The sequence below is a fragment of the Gorilla gorilla genome, chromosome 12, assembly GCF_029281585.2.
Source record: "Gorilla gorilla gorilla isolate KB3781 chromosome 12, NHGRI_mGorGor1-v2.1_pri, whole genome shotgun sequence".
In the NCBI taxonomy this organism is placed as follows: domain Eukaryota; kingdom Metazoa; phylum Chordata; class Mammalia; order Primates; family Hominidae; genus Gorilla; species Gorilla gorilla.
In genome coordinates, this window is record NC_073236.2 from 100,944,892 (window position 1) to 100,962,256 (window position 17,365).

General features: G+C 39.6%; 1 protein-coding gene across 5 annotated transcripts in view; it reads left to right on the plus strand.

Annotated features, from left to right (window-relative positions):
• The window catches only part of DHX57 (DExH-box helicase 57), a 78,294-nt gene that overhangs the window by 6,306 nt on the left and 54,623 nt on the right, over positions 1-17,365 (plus strand). For 3 of the 5 annotated variants that reach the window (XR_008676808.2, XM_019021186.4, XM_055377739.2), the window contains exons 2-9: positions 1,317-1,549; positions 6,214-6,372; positions 7,409-7,597; positions 7,905-8,743; positions 10,909-11,084; positions 13,297-13,418; positions 14,509-14,704; positions 15,571-15,695. Coding sequence is in view for 4 of the 5 variants with exons in the window: in XM_019021186.4 (XP_018876731.3) it covers positions 1,323-1,549; positions 6,214-6,372; positions 7,409-7,597; positions 7,905-8,743; positions 10,909-11,084; positions 13,297-13,418; positions 14,509-14,704; positions 15,571-15,695 (2,033 nt within the window). In the remaining variant the exon portion in view is untranslated. Of the gene's footprint in view, positions 1-1,316; positions 1,550-2,416; positions 2,623-6,213; positions 6,373-7,408; positions 7,598-7,904; positions 8,744-10,908; positions 11,085-13,296; positions 13,419-14,508; positions 14,705-15,570; positions 15,696-17,365 lie in introns of those variants that run through there. The other 2 variants (XM_055377741.2, XM_055377742.2) reach the window with 2 other exon arrangements.

Consider the following 17,365-nt stretch of genomic DNA (forward strand, 5'->3'; position numbering starts at 1 on the left):
ACTGATTCTCCCCTTTCAGGGGCTTCTTATTGTTATTTGCTGGTTTAATTTTTAGTGACTGGCTAGAATATTTTAGTGAAGTCTATTTGCCTCCTACAATTTTAAGCCTCTGTTGTTGCTCCTCTGGGAGGTACAGCTTTGGGTACGCCCATGGTTGATTGCTGAATTGTTTTCAACAATGCTCTGGAGAGTAAATTCCTTTACAAACTAATCCAACCAAAGTATGGCTTCTTTGAAGCAATAGTTTCTGAGATCCCAGTTTAATACTTGTTCTAATCCCAAAAAGGAACTTCCTAGTGATATTATTCCTTGGTTTGCTTCCTGCAAACTAGTTGGCCAACAGTCTAAACTACATCTTCATTTAATCCTGTAATCTCCCTTTCCCCACAACCTCACTATTCTTGAAAGCACCTTTAGGTTTGAACTTCTCCACACTCCATTGTAAATGGAGTCAGTCCTTTGGAAAAAGATTAGGAGCTATCTGTCTTATGGCCTACTTCCCTTTTGCCCTTGGCAGAATCTCTGAGCCCAAGCTGTGTTCCTGATAGAGCATATATAAATTTAAATTTTTTCAAAACATATATTAAATACATGAAAACTTCTCAACTGGATTTTTTAAATCCTATGCTAGGCCGGGTGCAGTGGCTCACACCTGTAATCCAAGCACTTTGGGATGCTGAGGTGCGCGGATCACTTGAGGTCATGAGTTCGAGACCAGCCTGGCCAACATGGTGAAACCCCATCTCTACTAAAAATACAAATATTAGCTGGGCGTGGTGGCAGGTGCCTGTAGTCCCAGCTACTCCAGAGGCTGAGGTAGGAGAATTGCTTGAACCCAGGAGGCAGAGGTTGCAGTGAGCTGAGATCGTCCGGCCTGGGCGACAGAGCAAGACTCCATCTCTAAATAAATAAATAAATAAATAAAACTCTAAATTAGACCTAACCAAATGAGAATCTAGGATTAAAGCCTAGACATGTGTATTTTGACACTTCTCCATGTGTTTATGATGTACAACTTTAGTTTAGAAATCTGTATCAGAGACATTCACTAAATATTAGTCCTGAGGTAGAAGTGCTTATAAATCTTTTGTGAAGATTTATCCATACTATCCCTAAACTGGCTGGCTCTTTTTATTTTGTAGTTTTAAAATTTTTTCACTGGAACAGATTCAGAATCCTGCCCCAAGAACAGCTCTTTTTACATATGCATTTTCCTTTGTTTCTTTAAAGTAGCCTATATTCATAAGTTTGGCAAACAAAGGATTATCATACATGTCTGGTTTTATGATGTCTACATTAATTTTTTTCTCTTGCAGGTGAAAATGAGTTCTTCAGTAAGAAGAAAAGGCAAGCCAGGCAAAGGAGGTGGAAAAGGGTCTTCTAGAGGAGGAAGAGGGGGCAGGAGTCACGCCAGTAAATCTCATGGGAGTGGTGGTGGTGGCGGTGGCGGTGGTGGTGGTGGAGGTGGCGGCAACAGAAAGGCCTCCAGTAGAATATGGGATGATGGAGATGACTTTTGTATCTTCAGTGAATCAAGGCGCCCTTCCAGGTCATTATAACTCTTTGAATGTTTAAATATGGAAATGGTATCAACCTCTAATGTATGGGACAACAGATGGCTGAGAAGGGAAAAAAAATCAAGTAATTCTGGTCAAATTAATTGTCTTCCTCTTTGTAACCCTTTTCTGAAGGCATGATGGGAAATAACAGCTTTTGTGTGTATGTAGGTTGCATGACGCTGTGAATTGAGTGTAATACTGCTATTATACCCAGTGTTACTAGGAAAGTAAATACAGAAATAGTGTGATGAAAATTATTTTAAGTATTCCTTATGCATCATAGATTGATGTTAAAATGATGATGTTAACATTGAACATGGACAGGTACGGTGGCTCACGCCTGTAATCCCAGCACTTTGGGAGGCCCAGGTGTGTGGATCGCTTGAGGTCAGGAGTTCGAGACCAGCCTGGCCAATAGGGTGAAATCCTGTCTCTACTAAAATACAAAAATTAGCCAGGCATGGTGGCGGTCACCTGTAATCCCAGGTACTAGGGAGGCTGAGGCAGAAGAATTGCTTGAACCCAGGAGGCAGAAGTTGCAGTGAGCTGAGATCATACCACTGCACTCCAGCCTGGGTGACAGAGACTCCATCTCAAAAAACAAACATTGAACAGCCTAAAGTGCAACATGACTGTACTGTGTCTTTCTAGTTGATGAGCTGTGTATTTTCCAGCCAAATCAGCCATCATCTGATGGTGTTACATGTGGTGACCAGTAACAGATGCCTTATCTAGGTTTCTCTCCTGTTCAACTTTTAACTAATGAATAAATTATGGGAATTCTAGTAATTCTAATGAGTATTTAATAAAAGTAAATGTTTTGCTATTGCATGTTATACAGTATAACTACAATTAGGCATCACTTAGTGACAGAGATGTGTTCTGAAAAATGCATTGTTAGGCAATTTCATTGTTGTGCAAACATCATAGAATGTACTTACACAACCCCAGATGGTACAACCTACAACACACCTAGGCTATATGATGTAGCCAATTGCTCCTAGACTACAAATCTATACAGCATGTTGCTGTACTGAATACTCTAAGCACTTATAACACAATGGTAAGTATTTGTGTATCTAAACATGTCTAGTTATAGAAAAGGTATAGTAAAAATAGAGTATAAGAGATTAAAAATGATACCTATGTAGGGCACTTACCATGAATGGAAGTTGCAGGACTGGATTTTGCTCTGGGTGAGTCAGTGAGGAAGTAGTGAGTGAATGTGAAGGCCTAGGGATATTACTGTACACTACTATAGACTTTATAAATAGCAAGCAGCATAGTCTCTCTATGTTGCCCAGGCTGGTCTCGAACTCCTGGGCTGAAGCGATTCTCCTTCCTTGGCCTCCCGTAGTGTTGGAATTACAGGCGTGAGCCACTGTGCCTAGCCAAGAACCTAACTTCTGAGTTAGCTGCAGCTCCATAGTTTTTCAAAACATGGACATTATAGGTTCTTGGAGTCCGTAGATGTTCATTCATTTGGTAAGTATTTACTGAATGCCTACCATGCACCAGGCACTGTTTTAGGGACTTAGAATTGCAGCAGGGAGTAAAATATTGTCCTTATCTAGATAGAATGGGATTTGAGATAGAAAAACCATATACAAATGTATAACATTACCAGGTGGCGCATGCTATGGAGAGAAATAAACGAGTGTAACAGGGATATAAAATACCAAAATAGAATTGTTAATTTATGTAGAAAGCCCCCCTAATAAGGTATCACGTGAAGAGAGGCAAGAAGTAAGTAAAGGAATAAGCTGTGAAGTTCTGAGTGTACAGCATTCAAGGCAGAGGGAATAGCAATTTCTTAAGGCAAGAATGTGCTTGGAAGGTTTAGGAAATAGCAAAGAACCATGTGGCTAGAATGAGTGGGCAAGAAGGCAAGTGGTAGGCAATTAGGTCAGAAAGGCCAGACTGTATAGGACTTCATGGGCCATTATTAGGACTTTGGCTTTTGCATGAAGTAAGACAGAAGGCCTTTGGAGGGTTTGAGGCAAGGGTGTGTGATATTATCAGTCAGTCTGGCCAGAGTTGTTTCTATTCAGTATATGCCTTTATGTGAATTAGAAAATGGTGCTCCTTCCTTTGGACAGTTATAGCCCCACACCAGGATCATGGCTTAGCCAGCAGAGCATGGACCGGATTTTGCTGTCCCTTCCTCCCTCTTCTTCCCTCCCAGCCAGGAACCTTTGTGCAGTGTACAGTCTATGAATCTATACTCAATAGCATTGACTGGGTATGCTTTGTAGAGAATAAACTATAAAGGGGCATGAGTTGAAAGCAAGGAGACCAGTTAGGAGATGTTCTCCAAGTGTAGATATAAAATAGATAATTTAATATATAAATCTGAGGTTCAAGAAAAAGATCTAGGCTGGAGATGTAAATGTATGAGTCTTCTATAGATAAATGCTAAAGTTCTGAGTCTGGATAAAATTGAATAGAGAAGGTATCTGATGTTTGAGCCCTGGGACACTCTAGGTTTTAAAGCTAAGAGAATTTGGAATGTTCCCAACACAAAGAAATGATTAATGTGTGAGGTGTTAGATATCCTAATTACCCTGATTTGATCACTACACATTGTATGCATGTATCAAAATAGCACATGTACCCCTGTATTAGTCCATTTTCACGCTGCTATAAGGACGTACCGAAGACTGAGTAATTTATAAAGGAAAGAGGTTTAATTGACTCACGGTACCACAGGGCTGGGGTGGCCTCAGGAAACTTACAATCATGCTGAAAGGGGAAGCAAAAGCATCCTTCTTCACAAGGTGGCAGGAGAAAGAAGAATGAGAGCCAAGTGAAGGGGGATGCCCCTTATAAAACCATCAGATCTCGTGAGGAGTTACTCACTGTCACGAGAATAGCATGGGGGAGACTGCCCCCATGATTCAACTACCCCCAACCAGTTCCCTCCCATAACATGTGGGGATTATGGGAACTGCAATTGAAGATGAGATTTGACTTGCAGCCAAACCATTATCAACTGTATAAAGAATGTACAATTATTATGTATCAATAAAAATTTTTAGTTAAAAAATAAATAAAGCTAAGAGAAAGTATGAAAAACAAAGGGGATTGAGAAGGAGCTGCCAATGAAGTAGGAAACTAAGAGAGTGGTTTTTGGAAGCCAAGGGACAAAGGTGTTTTAAAGGAGAGTAGCCAATAAGATCGAATTGTATGCTTAAAGAGGGTACACATTTGTGGAAAAATGCTTCTGGTAGGTCAAGGAAAATGTGCACTAAGAATTGTCCACTGGATTTGACAATGTGGGTATCATGGTTAACCTTGACAAGAGCTGTAGTAGCATAGGAAATACTGATTGGGTTGTGTTTCAGAGAGAAGAGGAAAGCAAATGGAGACAGAGACAATGATTTTGATAACCTAAATGAGAAGTTTTACTATAAGGGAGCTAGAGGGAGGAGAGATGGGTCAGTAGCTACAGGGAGATGTGCACTCAAGGGAGGATTTGGCTTGGTTTCATTTTTTTAAGAGGGTAGACCTTATAGTATGTCTGTATGCTGATGGGAATGATCCAAAGAAGAATGAAAAACCAGTGATTTAGAAAGGGGGATAAGTGCTGGAATGATTTCCTTGAGGAGATTAAAGAGATTGGCATATAGTTTACAAATAGAAAGACTGACTTTAAGATAAAGGATGACTTTAAGATAGGAACATGTGAAACTCCCAACTCCTCCTCATGTTTAACTGATCATTTCCTAATGATCAGACAAATCATAAGAGATTATATATGCTGTGTAATTTTTTATTTCTTTTTTTTTTTTAAATAGAGACAGGATCTTGCTATATTGCCCAGGGTGGTCTCGAACTCCTGGTGCTAAAGCAATCCTACCACTTCAGCCTCTTAAAGTGCTGGAATTACAGGTGTGAGCCAATGCGCCTGGCCTTTTTTTTTTTTTTTTAAATAATCAGAAATAAAGATAATTGGGTATTTTAGAAATAGGGCCTTAATATTCACAAGGAAGAATGAAACTCAGTGGTTTTCAGATTTTAATGCAGAATGAAATGAAATGCTCTTCATGTCCTATAGTGCAGAGGAAACCATCATTAGCATTGCTTTTTCCCAAGGATTCTTGAGTTAGTGAAGCCAGAATTAATGATTAAGAATCTGTTAAGTTTTGTTGTTTTTTTTTTTTAAACGGAGTCTCGCTCTGTTCCCCAGGCTGTAGTGCAGTGGCGCAATCTTGGCTTACTGCAACCTCCACCTCCAAGTTCAAGTGATTCTCCTGCCTCAGCCTCCTGAGTAGCTAGGATTACAGGAGCACACTGCCACGCCCAGATAATTTTTGTATTTTTAGTAGAGACAGCATTTCACCATGTTGGCCAGGCTGGTCTGAAACTCCTGACCTCAGGTGATCCACCAGCCTCAGCCTCCCAAAGTGCCAGGATTACAGGCGTGAGCCACTGTGCCTGGCCAAGAATCTGGTAAGGTTTTTTTCCAGCAGGTCTGATATAATGAAGTCTGGTAAATACTTTAGAAAATGGAGAATCTCCTCACATTCATTGTCATCTTTTGTAAGATACTTGACAATCCAGTTTGTATTGTGTATATCTGGGGACCCCTGAGGAGAGTGTAAAAGTTCTGATTGAAGGTATGTGTGTAATTTTGCTCTTTTGTTCTCTATAGACCTAGCAACAGTAACATAAGCAAAGGAGAGTCACGCCCAAAATGGAAACCCAAAGCCAAAGTACCCCTTCAGACTCTACATATGACTTCTGAGAATCAAGAGAAAGTGAAAGCTCTTCTCCGAGACCTGCAAGAACAAGATGCTGATGCTGGATCTGAGTAAATTGTTTTATTTGAGTCAATTATTATATTAAGGAAAACATACTGGCAGTGTGAAGGTCCTGTGCATCTTTGGAATGCTGTGTCAGTACTGATTCTATTGTGGCCATTTAATTAGTTGAAAGTGAGCCAAGAGAAATACAAGAATAATTATTCAGCCACAATTTTAGAGTGAGTTTGTTTTGCAACATCCATGGGATTGCCTTTTTATCTTTATTTTTTTCCAGGGCAGTGCTCATATGGATTCAGTAACTGATTTATCTGTAACCTTCCAGATAAACCCTTGTAATGAACAAGTAGAAGTAGTGTTCAAGGAGCAAATATTGACTCGGTCAGGTGCAGTCTTAGGATTTGCTTGTCATGACTGTCTGCCTAAGAGAAAGCTTTTACTCTTAAATCTTAGTCGTTTCCCACTCTACTGCATTTCGGCTCTTTTGCTTTGGATTTCAGTTGGAGAAGTTAATTCCTTCTTTCCATTTACCAGAATTAATTAGTGGCCAGTCATGAACAGCTCATTTTCCATCCTATCTACAAATCTCTTATCTGTTTTAGATTTAGAAAGGGAGATTATGTAGCAAAACAAACAATTAGGGATAGTTTTTTTATGAATGAGAAGAGAGAGAATAGCCAAGGTTTCTGTGGTTAAGAACACAGGAATCTGTCTGCCTTTGGCAAAATCTCTATTTGCTCCTTAATGTGTAACCTAGGCAGTTACTAATCCTCTCTGAGTTTTAGTTGATCATCTAAAAAAAAAAAAAAAAAAAAAAAAGGACATTCCAGTAGTATTTGGTACAGTTATTGGGAAGATGATTAAAGGAGTTAGTTCATATAAAGCAGTTAACACAGTACCTGGCATTTAATAAATGCCTGGTAAATGTTAATTGCCAAGATATAAATTAATAGTTCAATATAAGATTAAATCAGCAACTGAAGAGTAGTCAGGATCCTATGAATTAAATTCTTAGACCTTTGCTAAATTTTTCTTTGAAGTAAGTAGAAAGTAATATCTAATATATGAAAATGTTGCCTTTGCTAGAAGAGGCATTTCTGGGGAGGAGGAAGATGATGAGCCTGATTGCTGTAACGATGAGCGGTACTGGCCAGCTGGGCAGGAACCTTCCCTCGTTCCCGACTTGGATCCTTTGGAATATGCTGGCTTAGCCTCAGTGGAGCCTTATGTTCCAGAATTTACAGTCTCCCCATTTGCAGTGCAAAAACTTTCCAGGTGATTGCTTTGATCATATATGGGAGTTGGGAAAGAATTCAAGGAAACCGAAATCATATAAACCCACTACCCCTCTTTGTGTACTTTCCTATTATGTGGGTTCCAGCAATGCCTGATAGGCCTAATATTCTATCTTATCAGAAGGGGTCATTCAGGAGGGCTTATTGTTGTCAGGGATGCTTTTTCAAAATACAAGCCCTGCCTATGTATAGTCATAACTTCATCTAAGCATATTTAAATGAATTTTACTGTAATGGTGTGATACTGCTTTTTATGTGTCATTTTTGTCATGTTTTGCCCTTGACAGGTATGGTTTCAATATTGAACGCTGTCAAGCGGTCCTGAGGATGTGTGATGGAGATGTGGGAGCATCACTAGAGCATCTCCTTACCCAGTGTTTTTCAGAGACATTTGGAGAGAGGATGAAGATCTCTGAGGCAGTCAACCAGATAAGCTTGGATGAGTGTATGGAACAGCGACAGGAAGAGGCATTTGCTCTCAAGTCCATCTGTGGAGAAAAATTTATGGAAAGAATTCAGAACAGAGTCTGGACCATTGGGTTAGAACTGGAGTATCTGACAAGTAGATTCCGCAAATCCAAGCCAAAAGAAAGCACCAAAAATGTACAAGAGAATTCACTTGAAATCTGTAAATTTTACCTCAAAGGAAATTGTAAATTTGGATCAAAATGCAAATTCAAACATGAAGTGCCCCCAAATCAAATTGTTGGAAGAGTAGAAAGAAGTGTAGATGATTCTCATCTTAATGCTAATGAAGATGCATCTTTTTTATATGAACTTGAAATTCGATTTTCTAAAGACCACAAATATCCCTACCAAGCTCCCCTCGTGGCATTTTATTCCACCAATGAGAACCTACCTCTGGCTTGTCGTTTACATATTTCTGAGTTTCTTTATGACAAGGCCTTGACATTTGCGGAAACTTCAGAACCTGTCGTATATTCTTTGATAACCCTTTTAGAGGAAGAGTCGGAAATAGTCAAGTTACTAACGAATACCCACCACAAGTATAGTGTCCCTCCTGTGAACTTTCTGCCAGTACCCTCTAGGACCAGAATAAATAATCCTGCCTGTCATAAACCAGTGATTCCAAATAATTCTTTTGTTTCTAATCAAATTCCAGAAGGTATGTAAGGCATTGATTTTGTGGAGGGAGGCATTCAGAATGATGGATTTAGAAGTCAAAGCTTTTAAGGCTGGTCTAGGATGGCTTAGTGATCTTGAACAAGCTGAACAAGCCATTAAGTCCCATGGGCAAAAGGGAATGAGAATTCCCTGAACTGTAATTGTATCTGACTTTAATTGTAAGGCTCAATTGTGTTGCTGTGGTTGGGCTCCCTGAATTGAAAGTTTGTAGTGATGTATGTTTAACTATACAAAATCCGAGGCTTGGAAGGACCTTAAGGTACGTTCTCAGAAAATCTGTTTTATTTAATTCATTTGGTTTTCTTGTGTTTAGTTCTTGTACTGTATACTGAATTACTTTCAAATGAATTTTTAGAGATATTTTGCTTTCTATACCACTATCCATACCCTCCTGCTTTTGGTGTACTAGACCCCCAGAATTCTTTAGGGATAGCTCTATGAATCCCTAAATCCTCAAATACTTGTGCAGGCTTCTAGCTTTGTCTAGATCTAGGTTTACTGTGCAGATTCTTTTTATTTTTATTTTTTTAAGATGGAGTTTCACTCTTGTCCCCCAAGCTGGAGTGCAGTGGTATGATCTCAGCTCACTGCAACCTCTGACTCCCAGGTTCAAGCGATTCTCCTGCCTCAGCCTCCTGAGTAGCTGGGATTACAGGCACCCGCCACCACGCCTGGCTAATTTTTCTATTTTTAGTAAGACAGGGTTTCACCATGTTGGCCAGACTGGTCTTGAACTCCTGACCTCAGGTGATCCACCTGCCTTGGCCTCCCAAAGTGCTGGGATTACAGGCGTGAGCCATCGCACATGGCCTGCTATGCAGATTCTTACACCACAAGTAAGCCCCTTTCAAAGAATTCTCTGCTGGGTGTGGTGGCTCATGCCTGTAATCCCAGCACTTTGGGAGGCTGAGGTAAGAGCACTGCTTGAGCCCAGGAGTTTGAGACCAGCCTGGGCAGCATAATGAGACCCCATCTCTAGAAAATATATATATTTTCTTAGCTAGTCAGCCATGGTTGTGCACTCCTCTGAGTCCCAGGTACTCAAGAGGCTGATGTGGGGGAATCACTTCAGCCTCGGAGGTAGAAGCTGCAGTGAGCCATTGCATTTCGGCCTTGGAGACAGAGTGAGACTCTATTTCTTAATTAAAAAAAAAAAAAAAAAAAAAGGATCCTCTTTTATTGGTTGCCATCTATCTTTCTTCCAGAGAAACAAAAGTTTGTATTATTTCGTAAGAGTCCTTGGGTAAACTTCAATGGGTAGAGAACAGTGACACTGTTCTGAGATGTGGCTGCTGGTCAGTTAGCCAGATTCACTCACTAACCACCTGACCCACTCCCAGATGGCAGCTTCTAGCGCATGGGATTCAAATGTGTTCCTTGGGAAATGAAAATTATGTGTCATGGACTTTTTTTCTAAAATAATAGTTTTATTGAGACATAATTTATATACCATAAAATTCACTCTTTTAAAATACACAATTCAATGGTTTTTAGTATTTTTATAGAATTATGCAACAATGACCACCTTTTAATCCCTGGACGTTATCATCAACCCCAAAAGAAACCCTGTACCCATGTACCCATAGCAGTCTCTCCTCATTTTCACCTTCCCCCAGCCCCTCACAACCACAAATCTGCTGTCTATCTCTATGGATTTGCCTACTCTGGACATTTCATAGAAATGGAATTACACAATATGCAGCTTTTTGAGATGGGCTTCTTTCACTTAGCTAATGTGTTCAAGGTTCATCCGTGTTCTAGCACATATCACTACATCATTCCTTTTTATTAGTGAATAATATTCTATTATGTGGACATACCACATTTTGTTCATTGATTCATCATTTGATAGATATTTATGTTGTTTTATGTTGGGATTTGGGGACACTTGCATACAGTTGAAACATTCACTGCTAATTCTTTTAATGTTAATTACTTTGTTTATGCTTGATAAAAGTTTATTTGAGGATGCATTTTAAGTTCTTTAGAAATAGAAATACTAGAAATGAATGAACTTACTTTATTCAAGTTTTCACTTTTTCTCCATTTTGACTTTTTGTTGTTGATACTCTGTTAGACAGTGACTTTCCCCTTTTGTTAAAGGAAGGGCTCCGTACTGAAATGTTTTCTTTTTTTTCCTTCAAGTTGAAAAAGCATCAGAATCTGAGGAGTCAGATGAGGATGACGGTCCTGCACCTGTTATAGTAGAGAATGAAAGCTATGTGAACCTTAAGAAAAAGATTTCCAAAAGATATGACTGGCAGGCAAAGTCAGTACATGCTGAAAATGGTAAAATCTGCAAGCAGTTCCGAATGAAACAGGTATGGTATGCTGAGAGAATGAGTAGCATTGCCTCCCTAATATCTGGATGATGGGATTAGGAATTAGGGAGCTTTGGCTACCCTCCCTAATATTCTTTTGGTTCTTTTTCTCCCTGAGTGGTCAAAGTTTCTACAGGCCACAGCAAACTTAAGTGCATATGCTAGATGGTTTTGGAAAATCCTATAGCTGGTACATAGCAAACACACACATATATGCCAAATAGTCTCAGAGTCATGTGCCTTTGGTACTGTGACAGACAATCTGGTATGTAAAAGGAATATCAATACTGTGGTTTACTGGCCGGGCATGGTGGCTCACACCTGTAATCCCAGCACTTTGGGATGCCGAGGTAGGCAGATCACCTGAGGTCAGGAGTTCAAGACCACCCTAGCCAACATGGCAAAACCCTGTCTCTACTAAAAATACAAAAATTAGCCGGGCGTGGTGGCAGGTGCCTGTAATCCCAGCCACTTGGGAGGCTGAGGCACAAGAATTGCTTGAACTTTGGTGGTGCAGGTTCCAGTGAGCCACGATTGCACCACTGTACTCCAGCCTGGGCAACAGAGCAAGACTCCGTCTCAAAAACAAAACAAAACAACAAAACAAAACAAAATAAAAACAAATACTGTGGTTTAGAGCCAGGCGGGCGTGGTAACACATGCCTGTAGTCTCAGCTACTTGGAAGGCTGAGGCAGGAGGATCACTTGAGACAATGCCAGCCTGGAAAACATAATGAGTCCCTGTCTCTAAAAACAAAACAAAACAAATACTGCGATTTACCTTAGAAAAAATTAATATATAAAAGGAGAAGGATAAGGAAGGACTTTTACCCTGTTTCAAAGACTCAAAGGATAAATAATGTGCCCAAGATCACATAGCTAGTAAGTGGTTTAGCCAATTCTGTTTCTAAAGTCCATTTTGTTTTTACCCCATTCACATGAAGGTTATTTTAAAAGAATTCATAAGTGAATCCTGAGGGCAAAGTTAGAGATAGGACAGAGGCAAGTTGCTTAACCAATATGGGAATTGGATTAAATGCTCTCTAAGGGCCCTCCAGTTCTAAAGTTCTGTGAGTCTGATTTTTGACACCATGTAACACCATCACATATGTAGTACAATACCCATAGAACATCAGAATGTATATAAATTGCACTGTAGGTAAGATGATAGAAACAAAAAATTAGATATTCAATTTGATCAGTGTGATAAGTTTATGATAAAATTATATGTAGGAAATAGCATGTTCCTGTAAATTTATTACAGTATTCAAAAGTATAGCCAGAGTTTTAACAAACAAGGCAATTTTTATAGCATTGGCCATTAAATATGAAATTGATTTATATAGTTGTAGTGACTGCCCAAAAATAACCCTTTAGTGAGTGCTTTTCTATTATTGATCTAGGTAAAAATCTGATATTGTTTAGAGCTATGCTGTCTGATATGGTAGCCCCTACCCATGTTTGGCTGTTTATATTAATTAATTAAAATTAAAAATTCAGTTCCTCAGTAACACTATTCTTCACATTTCAGGTGCTCAATAGCCACATGTAGCCAGGTGTTGCTGTATTGGACAGCACAGGTATAGAACATTTCCATCAATACGGAAAGTTCTATTGGACAGTACTGGTATAGAGACTCTTGTTGGGAAGAACCGGATATGTGCTAAGCAAGAGGGCTTTATTTCACCCAGAAAATCTTTCAGTTTATTCAGATGTTGGAAAACTAATGTACAGATTCCACAACTCATTCTGGCTGATTCTCTGAGCAGCATTCTGAATAAAGTCTTCTACATCCAATCCCAACAAATCCAACAAAGGATCACTCGAGGCCAGGAGTGCAGGACCATCCAGGGTAACATAACAAGACTCTGTCTCTATAATTAAAAAAAAAAAAAGCTGTAATCCCAGCACTTTGGGAGACCAAGGCAGGTGGATTCTTGAGCACAGGAGTTTGAAAAGGCCAGCCTGGGCAACATACTGAAGTCCTGTCTCTACAAAAAAATACAAAAAGCCGGGTATAGTGGCACACACCTGTAGTCCCAGCTACTTGGGAGCTTGAGGCGGGAGGATCGCTAGAGCCTGGGAAGTGGAGACTGGAGTGAGCCGTGATCACACCACTGCACTCCAGCCTGGCAACAGAGTGAGACCCTGTCTCAAAAAAAAAAAAAAAAAAAAAGCAACCCAACTGATATCTTATCTTTGATTTTATTAGGCTTCCAGACAGTTCCAGTCCATTCTGCAAGAGAGGCAATCACTCCCTGCTTGGGAAGAAAGAGAAACCATTCTTAACTTATTGCGTAAGCACCAGGTGGTTGTCATAAGTGGTATGACTGGGTAAGAATGCAGTTTATTCATCTGCAGCTTTCATCTATAAATATTATATGCACCCTGGTTACCATAACCAGTTCAACTTGTTAAAAACTGTAGCTGGATTTATAGATATTATATACATCTGCCTTGAGACATAAGGCAAAAAAATCCAGCTGAAGACTTTTAACAAGGCTCATGTTTAAATTTAAAGGATAGTTCTAGAACATTTAGCTTGAGAGCTTTTTATCTTCTGAATTTATTCTGATTTCCTGTCACCCAGGCTGGAGTGCAGTGGCATGATCTCGGCTCACTGCAACCTCTGCCTCCTGGGTTCAAGTGATTCTCATGCCTCAGCCATCCAAGTAGCTGAGAAGACAGGCGCACCGTTACGGTGCACCACCATACCCACTAATTTTTGTGTGTTTTTAGTAGAGAGGGGTGTTTTACCATGTTGGCCAGGCTGGTCTCGAACTCCTGGCCTCAAGTGATCCGCCTGCCTCGGTCTCCCAAAGTGCTGGGATTACAGGTGTGAGTCACCACACCCAGCCTTTATTTTTCTTTTAAAAACAACTGAATTATGGTGCGTTATTTTTCCTGTTTTACATTCTCCTATTTAGCAGGGACAAATTGCAGACTTAATTTAGTTATTTATTCAAGAGTATACAATTTAATAATTATATTTGTGTCCAGACTCAGTGATATGGTAATAATTTGTATCTTCTAGTTTATCTTTTTAACCTCAGCCTAATCATAGCTAAATTAATACCTATAAAATATTTTGATAATCATAAGCTAATACTCCTTTTCTTTGGGGTTCATGTGTAGAGTTTACATTCCTAGAAGCATTTACAGACCTTAATTTAATGTCTGTTCAATAGTCCCAATTTTACAAACGTTACTAAACTATTATTTGATTGTCCTTTTGATTGGAGTGCAAATTCCTAGAATTTCCCATCTCTTGGTAATAAGTCAGGAGGTTGTTTTAGAAAATACCTGAAACTGAACAACTTTTATTCTAATTAGCTTTATCACTTTTCTCATTCCATATGATTGCTTCTTTAGTTAACTAGCCCTTGAAAACTTCATTTTAGGACTTATTTGTTTTAATATACAGATGTGGGAAAACCACACAAATTCCACAGTTTATTCTGGATGATTCTCTGAATGGACCACCTGAGAAGGTAGCCAACATCATCTGTACCCAACCCCGACGAATCTCTGCAATCTCTGTTGCTGAACGCGTTGCTAAAGAAAGAGCAGAGAGGGTGGGTCTGACCGTGGGATACCAGATTCGGTTAGAAAGTGTCAAGGTTTGTCTGCTCTGCTTATTTCCTGGTAACAGAAATTTATGATTTTTAGGTATAAAAAGTTTTGGGGGTTAGGAGATTTATGGGCAATTTGGGATATATACTTTCAGGTTATTTTTAAATTAATGATTACCTTCGGTAATCATTTATTTAAATATTTAGAAATATTTTGGTATAAGAACTCTTATGGCCAGGCGCGGTGGCTCACACCTGTAATCCCAGCACTTTGAGAGGCCAAGGCAGGTGGATCACCTGAGGTCGGGAGTTCGAGACCAGCCTGACCAACATGGAGAAACCGCATCTCTACTAAAAATACAAAAATTAGCCGAGTGTGGTGGCACACGCCTGTAATCCCAGCTACTCCGGAGTCTGAGGCAGGAGAATCCCTTGAACCTGGGAGACGGAAGTTGCAATGAGCCGAGATTGCGCCATTGCACTCCAGCCTGGGCAAAAAGAGCAAAATTCCGTCTCAAAAAAAAAAAACAAAAAAACTCTTATTTGGTTGTACTAAATTTCCTCTGTAAAGCTTTTTATTTTTTATTGGCAGAAGTCATCTAGTAAAGACTGTTTTGCTCTTGAACTTGGGACATAATCCATTTAACCAAATAAGGAGCAGACAGATTGAGAACTGTTTTCATTATTCACTGTTTTTTAATGCTTTTTATGAAAATCTTAACATTTTGATATGAAGTAGAAAGGCTTTTATTACTGTCCCTGGCAAGAAACTATGTTTAGTATGGTTTCCTATTAAATGGAACTGCTGGTGTTTTCAATATTTTTTATCACTATCCATTCAAAATGGCTTTCCAGTAATGTTTCCTTTTTTTGAAAATTTTATTAATGATTTATATTGCCCTTTCATGTGTAAGTCCTCAGCCACCAGACTGTTATACTGCACCACGGGAGTGCTGCTGAGAAGGCTAGAAGGAGATACAGCTCTACAAGGAGTTTCCCATATCATTGTTGATGAAGTTCATGAGAGGACAGAAGAAAGGTAAAACAAAGACTTTCCCAGGGAACACACACTCACCTGAAATGAAGGCATGGCAGAAAAAATTGTTTTCTAGTTCCAATTCAGTTTCATGCAGCTAGTAATGATAATTTGCCACAAGGAAGGCCTATGTTAGAGAAGAGCAACTGCTTTCTTCATCTCCAGGGTCTGTAACACTAAAAAGGACAGCACATGCTCATCACTTATTAGATGGAGTCATCCTGTTAGGTTAGAAGGTATACTTCACACCATCCTGGGCATTATGCTAAGTTGAATACCATACTTAGTAGAAATAACAGATGTCATGCATGCTGTGGCTGAATGTATCTTCTTCCTTGTTTATTTGGCCATTCAGTCCTGATATTGATTCATGTATTTATTCAGCCTGCATTAAATGCCAAGTGATATATTAGTTGCTGGGGATACAGTGATGAACAAGCATGTATGGCTCCCCCTCATCTCTTACAGTCCAGTAGAAAAAACAAATAATCAACAAGTAAACAAGCAAATGATTGTAAATTGGAATAAGCACTATGAAGAAATAAACGGCATGCTGTGTTTGGAGGGAGAGACCCATAGATGCTCAAAGATCATATCTCTGTAAGATGACAATTTAAATTCAAAACTGAAGTATGGCCGGGCACAATGGCTCACACCCATAATCCCTGCACTTTGGGAGGCCAAGGTGGGAGGATCGCTCGAGCTCAGGAGTTGGAGCCCCACCTGGGCAACATAGTGAGACCATGTTTCCACGAAAAGTAAAAAAAAAAAAAAAAAATAGCCAGTTGTCATTCTACTGGGGATACAGAAAAAAAAAAAAAAAAAAAAAAATTAGCCAGGCGTGATGGCTCACACTTAAAGTCCCAGCTACTCAGGAGGCTGAGGCAGGAGAATCAATTGAGCCCCCAGGATGTTGCGGCTGCAGTGAGCTGTGATAGCACCACTGCACTCCACCCTGGTCAAGAAAGCAAGACCCTGTCTCAAAAAAAAAAAAAAAGAAAAGAAAAGAAAACTGAAATATGAGAAGGAATCCCAGGTGACAAATGGGGGAAAGGAAAGTATGTTTGAAGATTTTGCAGTGGGAAGGGGCTTTGTGAGTCCAGAAACAAGGAAGCCCAGTGCACCTGCTGTGTAGCAGCAAAGGGGAAAGTAGCACAGGGAAGAAGCAGCAGGAGCCAGACCTTCCAGGGCCTTAAGCACCATGAATAATAAAGCATGTGGATTTTATCTTATGAAATTAGAAGTCATTAAAGGGTGAGGCATAAAATAAAAATTCTTGCCAGACACAGTGGTGCATGCTTGTAGTTCCAGCTACTGAGGAGGCTGAGGCAGGAGGATTGCTTAAGTTCAGGAGTGCAAGGCTGTGGTATGCTATGATTGCACCTGTGAAGAGCCACTTCAGCCTGGGAAATATCATGAGACTCCATCTCTAAAAAAAAAAAAAAAAAATTAAAAGTCTCAATATTTTAAGTACTGAGGAGGGCCAGGAAGATGGATGGCATTAATCATAGTTTGTCATGTGGATCATGCCCTAGAGCAGTAAAAGAAAACTAGTGGGAAAAAAGAGAAAGTCCTGTGAAAATTATGAAGTTTTCCCACAAAGTATTGTACCACAATAAATATCTTGAGAAGAAGAAAAAAAGTCTAAGTAAACTTGGTGGACTGATAGGAAA